The sequence below is a fragment of the Leuresthes tenuis genome, unplaced genomic scaffold, assembly GCF_036924035.1.
Source record: "Leuresthes tenuis unplaced genomic scaffold, fLeuTen1.0.hap1 SCAF_3, whole genome shotgun sequence".
In the NCBI taxonomy this organism is placed as follows: Eukaryota; Metazoa; Chordata; class Actinopteri; order Atheriniformes; family Atherinopsidae; genus Leuresthes; species Leuresthes tenuis.
This window is the reverse complement of record NW_027325357.1, coordinates 8,772,388-8,782,689: the sequence shown is the minus strand read 5'-3', so window position 1 is coordinate 8,782,689 and position 10,302 is coordinate 8,772,388. Positions and strand designations below refer to the sequence as shown.

Genomic DNA, 10,302 nt, shown 5'->3' with positions numbered 1-10,302 from the left:
GTGCTGAAACTTGTGAATGATCCTGCTGTACCTTTTTGTAATCTGCACAGCACTTTACTTTGATAACGTTTAGTTAGAAATTTGCAGATTCTAAACAAAAAACTAACTTGTACCTGCCTTAAACAAGTGGCCTTATCAAACTAGCTAGAGACTAAACCGGCGGTTTCCCTCACCGGCTCACTCCAGTCAGAGCGTGGTGTTGCATTTCCCCCTCAGTCTCCGCTGCTCCAATTCTTCATCTCTTAATAAGCAAAATCCTTACGCTAACCGAACTATTAAAGGTTACACTACGTTGTGGGCGTAACGGCTCCTTGTAATGGCGACCGTGCCGTAGATGTGCCTAGGTTTGTGAAAATGAAGCGAAGAAGAAGTTATTTCTTTTAAGTAAAACGCCGAGGTTCCCCGGAGGAGGACTTTGCGTCTTTAACCATCATCTTTACAAGTGGTAAACTTAGCTGTACTTTTGAACTTTTGCGCCCCCAAAATGATGAAGCTCAAGTCCAACCAAACCCGGACGTACGACGGGGATGGTTACAAGAAACGGGCCGCCTGTCTGTGCTTCAGGAGCGAGTCTGAGGAGGAGGTGAGCTCGGTGATGTTGTTGTCTGGAGGGCCAAGCTAACGTTAGCAGCCGTAGGTGCTTTTAGTGTTTTAACTGTATGTAAATCGATATATCTGTGAGCACGGTCGTGATTTTGTGCCAGCTGGAAATGATTACTCATTCGCATTCCAGATTTCCATGGCGTCTTATGAGACAATTCATTAACGGTAATTTTTCACTCGTTCTTATCCAAGTGTTATGTAAGGCACTTTAGCAGTGCAGATGGTAGCCCCGGGTTTTTATGGCCAGCGCTACCTGTTAGCTGCGTGCTAATGCTATAGAGTTAGCTTGCTAACTAGCCGTGTTGTTGCTCAGGGCAGCCGGCTGTCGGCCAGCGACCACAGCCCATAGTACTAGCTCTTATTAGTGGTGACTTTATCTCTGTGAGCCACCAGTTGGACAGAAATAACATTTTAGTAGATGAAGTGAAAGTGTGACAGATTTGTTCCCTTTTATTACAGATAAATTGACGGGCTAAGTAAAGCCTTGTGCTAGCATTAGTGCAACTGGTATTAGCCTAATACTGGACTTTCATGAAGGTATTAGCTGTGGTAGCTTAAACCGAAATACAGTCCTGGTAGTGATAAGCCTGTGGTCATGTTAACGTTTATGTCCATTAGTTTGCATGTAATTGTTTAGATGTGAGGTGTCAGTCTAATGTGTGCCCATTTCATCACGTCGCAAGTCAACATAGCTGTCATTGTGCGCTATCTTCGAGTTGTCACCAATGAAATGCACACTCAAACTAGCCAGCGGTGGGTGAGGCGATTTGGGAATGTGATTTTTCAGTCAACAGCAAGCACAAAGGTGTCTTTATAAAATAAATATTCTACCAGGGGAGCAGACGAAATTAGACTAAATCAGTTCCTCATCCTCGTCAAAGTAGAGGCCAAATGGTTAACAACATGGGTTCATCAGGATCGCAAACACACAGATGGAAACTTTTTTTCAGAGACTGTAGTTTACCTGATCTGCATTTTCAGCTGTTGCACAACTGATTGTTAACACCCTGAACTCTCGATAGGTGAAGGTAGACTTGCAGCTAATGGGGGGAAAACTGAGAGTTCCTGTCTGACATGAAGTGATTAAACCTAACCAGATTCACACAGTATCCAGCTGGATGACTTGGGAGTGCCGACATATCTGTGGTATAGATGACCGATTTATAAAATCTGCTGTGCAAGATGTACATCTTGTATAACGTTAGGACGACTAATAAACAACATTAAAGTTTGGTTGTAATGACTAGTTAGTCTTGTTTGGGATACATTGCAGGTGCTGCTCGTGAGCAGCAGTCGACATCCTGACAAGTGGATAGTTCCTGGAGGGGGGATGGAGCCTGAGGAGGAGCCCAATGTGGCTGCAGCTCGAGAAGTTTGTGAAGAGGTTAGTTCTGTAACAGTGTTTCATTTGTACTGTTATTGTCATGTTTTTTTCTAAAGCCACTTTCTTATTTGCCCTCCAGCAAATGGTTTCATAAGCGATCCCCATGCAGATTGTATAGGCAAAGGCAAACTTAACATCATCATCTCTGACACACAGATGTAAAACGTGCCTTTCTTCACGTAGTCCGAAGCCAGGAATATTGTTCTTAGAATGGATTTCCATTTGCAGCGTGGCAAATTAGTGCAAGTGTAGACTCAGAGGAGTATTGTATTACATTTCCGTTAAATGTGTCCGTATTTAACACTGGGACTAATACCTTGCTCTCAAAATCCATTCTGTCAATGCAGTCATCATGTTTGCATGGACAGAGAGAGAGAGCCTAGCAACGTGTAATCTGTATCATAGCATCATGTTTCAAGGCAGTGTTAAGGTGTCAAAAGGGTCACAGACAAGATTGAACACTGGTAGACCAGCGGTTCACACTACAGCACTAACGAGTCCCACAAATGCGCCAAATGAGGAACAATTGACTCAATGTTAATCAGCTTCTGACCATTTTGTTTCTGTTCCATTTTTATGACGGCAGCATCTTGGAGGACGAAACATTGTGTTTTTGTTGGTGAGTCTTGGGGGAGGATAGGTAGCAATTATTAAACAATTTTAAAGCTCACTAAAAAAAATCAGCGTCCTGCTAATACTTCCTACATCCATCCCTTAAATCAGGTGGTTCCTCCAGTGTGCATGCTGTTCATCTCTTAGAGATTTTGACCGGAATGGACCAAGGGTGCTGAAGACACTGAATCTCGCCCAGTTGTCAGCTGTTGGCGGGTGTTTGACCATATAAAGCTCTGTGTGCCATCCATCGCACTGATGGATGCTGATATCATCTCTTATCCTGGCTCCTGCTGTTTGGTAGCTTTGGTGGCTGCAGGACACTGAGGCTTGCCAGCACATTTCTACAGGGTCAAAAGCAATGTCGCATCATTACTGAGGTTTGTTAAAGTGCTGAAAGGCTGCAGTCAGAAACTCTGTGGTGACTTTGAGTGGTGCTCAATACATCACCACATACTCTGGCTTTCTAAGCCTCTTATTGGACGGTGGTGTAACAGGACATATACTAATCCTGGTCAGCTTATTCTGATTACCATATGAGCAGTGAGCAATTGCTTATGCTTATTGGTTTGGAGGCTTGCCATGGAGAACAGTTAGGACTCGGGAGCAGGTCAGACGTTCCAGTGAGTTTCTTGTCCATTTACCTGCTTCCTACAGCTTATCACAGTGCCAGTGACACACCCCAACCTTGCAGCATGAAGACACAAGACAGCATTGCATAACTTGTAATTCAACTTCAGTGCCATTCACCCTCTCCCAGGATGATGCCCATTAGTCTTTAGTTACACGAATGCCTGAGCTGGGAAACATTTTCCATGTCATAAAAACATACAGATTGACTTTTGGCCTATTACTTAATCCCCTGGCATGAGTAGTGGTTTCTAGTGGTGGGCCTGTTCTTTTCCATATGATCTAGCTGAAGGCTTGAGGAGTGCAGCTCTCGGTCCACGGTGCAGTGTGTGGAGTCAACATTTATTTATAGACTGAAACTGGAACCTGAAGAAGAAGCTTCAAAGATGTCAGCAAGTGGCCTGGCTCTTTATTTAAACCTGACTAACCATTCACCTGGGAGTTGAGATCCTGGATACAATTTCCGGTATTAGAATACACTCAAAGGTATCGAGCACGGGGTAATGTTCATGTTGTCGTCTCTGAAGAAAAAAGGTGACATTTACATGGCTTTAGTATTAGGACAGTGAGGGAAGTAACAAAAGCTGACAGCGATGGGATTCTCCTGCTGTTTTTGACCTTTTTTACACGATCTTTAGTGACACTTAAAGGATTTTGTAAAGGGGGCTGGGAGTGTGACAGTCTGCAAGTAACGACAGATGAACAAGGCTGCTTTATGTGTTACATACCTGTATAATTCAGAACTGTAACACTCAGTTGATTAGTCAGTCACCAGAAAATGATCTTCCAACTATTTTAGCAATTTCTTGATTGCTGAAACTAAAACTAACTACAAAGAGTAGACTCCATTATGTCCATTTTAATCTAATTAAAAGTTAAGATGTTTGTTTTGATGATTGATCTGACAAAGCATTTACACAAGAGTTTTAGCAAGTTAAATTATGAAACTTACTTTTTACATATTTCTCTGAGAGTCATTTCAGTTCAAAACATGATTTTCAACTAACTGAAATTGTAACTATTTGCTAAATTAACATCACTGCAGTATAATGTGACGGTAATTGGAGAATCTTGACATGACAGCAGTCTTTGTATTTGTTGCGCTCGTGTTATTTGAAGGACTCAACAACAACGCAGGAATTAGATGAAGTGAGTTTGCAAAGGATAAACACAATCTTATGATGTAATATAATCCAGTGCTGCACAAACGCGTACTAGAGTTTCAAAATTACCATAGAAATTACATCAGAACTCCTCAGGATCCATTTCAGCAAAACACCCTGAAGTTCAAAGATAAAGTGCTTATTTTTGGGCTATTAGACTGCAACACATTGTACTACAGTGTTTTTGTTTCTTGTCACTTCTTTGTGTCTTTATTTCATAACAGCAGCCCCAAATGGTCTGTTGTGGCTGTATATTTTGGGCAATTCTTAAAAAAAACCTTTCCATTTATTTTACAGGCTGGTGTGAAGGGGACTTTAGGTCGCTTAGTTGGAATTTTTGAGGTGAGATGTCTGTTTTCTGTAAACTTTCTTTAAAAGTCAACATACTGATTATTAGTGTGATTGAGGGTTAAAAATGTACTTTCTTCTGCAGAACCAGGAGAGAAAACACAGAACCTACGTGTATGTTCTTATTGTAACAGAGGTGCTGGAGGACTGGGAGGACTCAGTCAACATTGGTAAAGCACTGCTTGTTTACTTGTCAAAATGGGGATTGTTTGGACAAATCTTTCAAGCAGTCACATGCTTGACTTTGGCCTTTATTCCCCTGACATACACACACACACACACACACGCCTTAGTGATATCACAATTCAAGGATTTTTTTTTGTGTAATAGCTGTGAGAGCTTAGTTCCTGTCCTTGTGAGTTTCACGTCGGCTCTCCATAAAGCACTGATAATGACTCCAGACGTATTTGAACTAATGCTTTTTTCCTTGTGTTGTGTCTCATCTGTCAACTGTTTCTACAATGGTTTCTGCTTCTGTCAACAGGGAGAAAAAGGGAATGGTTTAAAATAGACGATGCCATACAAGTGTTGCAGTGTCACAAGCCTGTGCAGGCCACCTACTTCGAGGCTCTCCAGGAGAGTTGCCTGACCAGTAACGGAACACCATTGGTGACCACGATAGGTGGGGATCTCTCCCCTACCTACAGCATCAATCAGAGCTCTGTCTCGGGTATCAGATAACTAAAACCATAACTCTGACACCCCCAGGAGCTTTCGCCACCACTTGCGCTCTTACTTGTGTCACTTCTCTTTCTCCTCTCCTTTCTTTTCTTTTTTTTTCTTTGTCTCTATGACATGGTTTGCCTTGCCAACTCCTTTGTGCCAGAACTGTGGCACAGACTTGATGACAAGTGTTGGGTGAATAGTCTGAAACACTTTGTAAATGTAAATGTAATTTCTTTTTTCCTTCTTCTTTTTACTGACAACTGCATGAAGTTTCCCTTCGATCCCAGTCCTTTACGCGACCTTAGCGTGGTGTTTATTGAATGCAAGAGCTACTTTTTACTGTTGTAATGTAAAAGTGTATACTTAGTGCTTAAGCTGAAGGCTTTTGGTGGTCTTTTTAATGTCTCCTCCATTATTTTGGTTATCTTCTGTGAATGAATGTGCCCATTAGTTGACTCCCTCCCCTGATGTAAGGATAGGAAATATTGTCTGTATCTGAATGAACAGAATTGTTGGAAGTGTCTTGCATGAGCACTGTTACGTTGTGTCTCGCTCACTCGAGTGACCTGACTCAAACTGTGCAACAGACTTGTGGTAAGGTCTTTAGCTATTCTTCATTTTTCTCCTTACTGTAATTGTTGATGTCTTTTTAATCAAAACGACATGGCCCTGAGTAGTTTTTTTTCCCAATTTCAGTAGACTTTCAAGTGTTTCTCTCTTATTTGGGAAGCCAGCCAAGCACTACAGGTTTCACTCTCAAACAGACCATATACAGTATACTGTATAGAGGGTGAAAGAATGTCAACATACAATGTAAAAATGATCCACCTTTCTCTGTGGTGTGTTTACCTCCTTTTTATCCCTTTTTGTTTTTTTTTTTTTAAAACGCTTTCTTGTGACTACAAAGTCTTCCTCCACATACTGAGAGGGTAAAAGTAGTAGAATTAAGAATCATGGACTTTCACAATGCAGCACATATCACTTAAGTTATTAAAACCTATGTCCATATTTTACTCCTCACATTCAGTTTGGTTAAAAGCAATTGTTTACATTGTGTTCACAACATAGCACAGATGACTTTAGCGGGGCACTTTTCATTACGGTCTTTTTTTTCTTCTTCTTCTTCTTTTAAACCCTTCCTTTAGTATTTAATCTGCATCCCCAAAACACTTGGAACACCTGCTTGATGTTGAAAGTAATGGATCTATAATGCTGTCTTTGGCAAGATGCAGAACAAACAAGCCTTGTACAGTTTGAGACCTTGTTTTTAACATGTAAAATGCTTTTGGATACTATTCCTTTCTTTTTTCTCTCTCTCTCTCTGTCTGTCTCTCTCTCTAACGTCTGGCAAAAGTCTCTTTAGCTGAGCTGCGTCACTTGGCCTTGACGTGTCGTGGGGCAGCTGGCTCAATACTGTGAAACTGGAGGCGCTGTAGATAGCATGTAAGAGGTTTTTATTGTAAATTGTTTATTTCTGTATAGATCAAAGGGGAGCGTACAAATGACAAACACCTCTTACACATCGATGAGTGCTACGTGTCATTTCAGCCGAGGCTGGGAAACTGATTTAACTTCTTTTGTTGGCTTTGGAGCTGTTGAGAATTTTCTCTTGAGATAGCATACTTCAGCACACTTGAGGCAAAGAACAAGGAATCTGGTTGTGGGTGAGATTAAAGAGCCTTTTTCATTGAGAGTGCTAAAAAAAATCTGTAAAGTGATGTGTAACTGTATAAATTTCCAAACCACTACTTTAAGAAATTAGCAAGTCAACCAGTTTATTCTCCTGTAGAGGGTTTGTTACTCATAAATACAAACTGTTTTTCTGTTCATATTGAAACCTGAAGTAACGCTTCCTTCTGTTGCTGCTTTAGAAGAGCTGATGTTTCAGACAAGCACCTTTTTGGACTTGTGTGAGTCTACCAAATGAATTCGTTATTAATTGGCATTATTTGACCTCTTTAACTCTGGCTATGGCTAATTTTGAACCTTTCACTTGGCTGCTTGACCTGTCTGTCTTGTCTTAGCGGTAGGAAGGTCGCTTCAGCCAAAATCTGAGCTACAGGCTGCAGCCTGGAAGACCGGAACAAGTAGCTAAAAGACGCTTAGCGCCATCAGAAAGTCGAGGAGCTGCATGGTCTGGTGATGGGTCTGAGCTTACCTCAAAGAAACTCCTTCCATATGCTGATTATTTCCACTTTCAACGTAAGCATTAACCTTGTGCCAGATAAGAAACTTTGAGCACCTTGTATTCGTAACGGTTAGAAATTTCACTCAAATTTAATTTGATGTACTCTAAGAGGTTAGTTTCGTATCCGAAGCAAATCTGTAGCCGCAGATGACGTTCTTATCTTTGGTAAAAATCAAGAGTTTGCAGTTAAACACAGAAGTGGTTCAACATATTTGCCCATAGATATGAACAGAAAACATGTGGAATCCCTCTCAGGAAATTATGATGACAACTAAAAGCAAGTTGAACGAACTGTAAAAGGAGCAGGATGGCTTTTTTCCAGTGTTGGTAGAGGAGACCCCTTCCATCAGTGTTTTATAGAGGGCGTCGCTGTCTCTGTAAATACAGCTTCAGATGGACTCCTAATGTTGACGGTGATAATTCTGATGTTTCCTTTATGCTTGTGTGAGGGGTCAAAGGTCTCCTCCTGCCTGAGACTTTGACATGGTTTTACTGCTGTGCATTTGAAAGGTGTGGTGGCCAAAGTCTTGCTTTATGATGCCCAACCTGGCACCAGATTTAGTTGATTAGATCTTTTAGCCTCCTTGTAAATGTGCAGTTAGTTGTCAATAGGATGAACCTGTGTTTGGTTTCATGTGGGTGGCAGGTACTGTCAAAATGAATGTGAGGAGGATTTTCACAAACAACAGCCAGTGATTTTCATCATTAATAACCACTTGTTCATCAACTGTACTTCTTTTCTGTTCTTTAATCAGCTGTAATTCACAAGTTAATGTCTTGTATAAAGCTAATGCAGAACCCTTCTAGCCAGAGGAAGCTCTTTGGTCATTAAGGAGTACTGAACATGTCTTACTTAAATTCAGGCAGTTCCTGTCGTAAATAGCAGCTCAGGTTTGAGTGCTGAACTGAAGACGATGTTTCCAAGATTCACATTGGCTTTTATGTGGAGTAAAGATGACACGATCTGATGTACCCCCCCTTTTCCTGGAAATCTCTGCCATCAGAATTGGCTCTATAGTGTGAAAGAAGCTTCTTAACTGAGGCAAGATGAAGGATGTGCTTTAAACAGCTGAAGCCTCAGATAAAATCACTCCCAGTACCAAAGTTGATGGTTTAATTATGTTTTTCCATGACAGTCACCTGGCCCCATCTTGTGGCCATAGCATTAGTATTAAAAGCACATCACTCAGCAGCTGAGGACTGTTTTCTTTCATGAGCTGAATGAAAAAAATACAAAGATTAGATTAACCCCCTAAGATGCTTTCCATTGAATTTCAAACCGTACACGTGTGCACTTCGAGCTGTTGACCTCAGCCTTGAAGTTACATATTTGATGTAAATGTGTCCTCCAAGGTTTTTGCGTCACTGGAATATTTTTTTTTCTCCTCTTTTGTCATTCGGGACTGTGGAATAAAACCAGTGCGAGAAGACTGAAGATTGTAATATAAATGTGCCAACAAATAAACACCAGTATTTCACATTAGGACTGGCGTCTTTGATTTCACATTTCAAAAAGTGTGTTGATTATTCCTGTATCAAACTGAGTAATACATTAGTGTAGATAAAAGGGTTGCTTTGGAGGCATTGCTTTTTAACTTCATTAAAGATGACTAAAAGAAGACTTAGTTTTTTACATCCACAGCTGACCTTCCCATCAATAAAAGGATTAATATAACCATAGTTATAAATATGCAATATAAATTTGTTTCTTAAATCTAAACTAGTGCTATAGATAAAATGGATGATAAAATGATGAGATGACAGTGTGTCAAAATCACACGTGATTGCAGATTTTAGTATGTTTAAGTTACAATTAACTCCTGCTATTGAGTTCAATTCAGTTATAGACAAAATAGTTAAACAGCTGATTTCAGTATTCTATTCATGCGTTTTCTGTCAAGGTCACGGTAAAAATGCCCTTAATGATTTTGGCTCCATAACTGTACAGTAAAGCTTTGTTACTGCGACAGCCCCCATCTATATCATGCATTGATAATGCCAGTCGCCATTATAGAAGTGACCACAAAATTTAAAGCCAACTCTAAGATTTTCCTTATGAAGCAATTATGAATATTAAAAGTAATATGAATGTGTAATTTCCTTTGTGGAACATCAGACCACACACTGTTAAGCGTGATAAGTGTGTGGTGGCAATATTTCCCCACTTCAGACTGCTGAATTATGTAACAGGACATTTAAGGCCTCATGAACATTTGCTGTTCTCTGAGCCATGTTTCACATCTGCTTGCAGCCATGAAACATTTCTTGTGTTCCCTCTGATGGGTCTCATCCCAGAATGTGGTATACAGTGACGGATTCATAGGATGTATGAGGGTGAAAATATGGAGGCAAGTTACTCTGAATGGATATGGAGAACAAAACTTACTTTATTAGTTGCTCCTACTACTAGTGTTAATGTTAACATTAGTGAAGATGGAAGGAAATAGTATCTAACCAGGAGACCCCTTGATAGGAAAAATAAAAGCACAAGTCAGACGATAAAATGATGGCTGAACTGTTGCAGCTTCAGGTTCTCGTCACATTGGTTCAACTGGATTAATTCCACTTGAACTGTTATCAACATTTCTAAATGTCTACCCGAGTTTCTTCAAAACTGCGAGACGTCAATACAAGACGTTCTCCTTCAACATGTTCAAGAACAACTTATTTTCACGTATAATCTCACTCGTCGGATTTTTTTTTTCATC

At 40.5% G+C, this 10,302-nt stretch overlaps 1 protein-coding gene across 1 annotated transcript; it reads left to right on the top strand.

Annotated features, from left to right (window-relative positions):
* Positions 1–293: 293 nt before the first annotated feature.
* On the top strand, positions 294–9,077 carry nudt3b (nudix (nucleoside diphosphate linked moiety X)-type motif 3b). The gene is made up of 5 exons (XM_072381673.1): positions 294–583; positions 1,877–1,987; positions 4,690–4,734; positions 4,826–4,910; positions 5,225–9,077. Exons 1-5 carry the CDS (start codon positions 485–487, stop codon positions 5,419–5,421), a joined length of 537 nt encoding a protein of 178 aa, XP_072237774.1. The 5' UTR covers positions 294–484; the 3' UTR covers positions 5,422–9,077.
* The last annotated feature ends 1,225 nt before the right edge of the window (positions 9,078–10,302 follow it).

What these genes read in the sequence shown, in the direction of transcription:
- nudt3b (XM_072381673.1), top strand. Translation starts at nt 485, where the DNA reads ATGATGAAGCTCAAGTCCAACCAAACCCGGACGTACGACGGGGATGGT. An exon ending in GGAGCGAGTCTGAGGAGGAG is followed by an intron (nt 584 to 1,876) that starts GTGAGCTCGGTG and finishes GATACATTGCAG; the next exon opens with GTGCTGCTCGTGAGCAGCAG. An exon ending in GCTTAGTTGGAATTTTTGAG is followed by an intron (nt 4,735 to 4,825) that starts GTGAGATGTCTG and finishes TTTCTTCTGCAG; the next exon opens with AACCAGGAGAGAAAACACAG.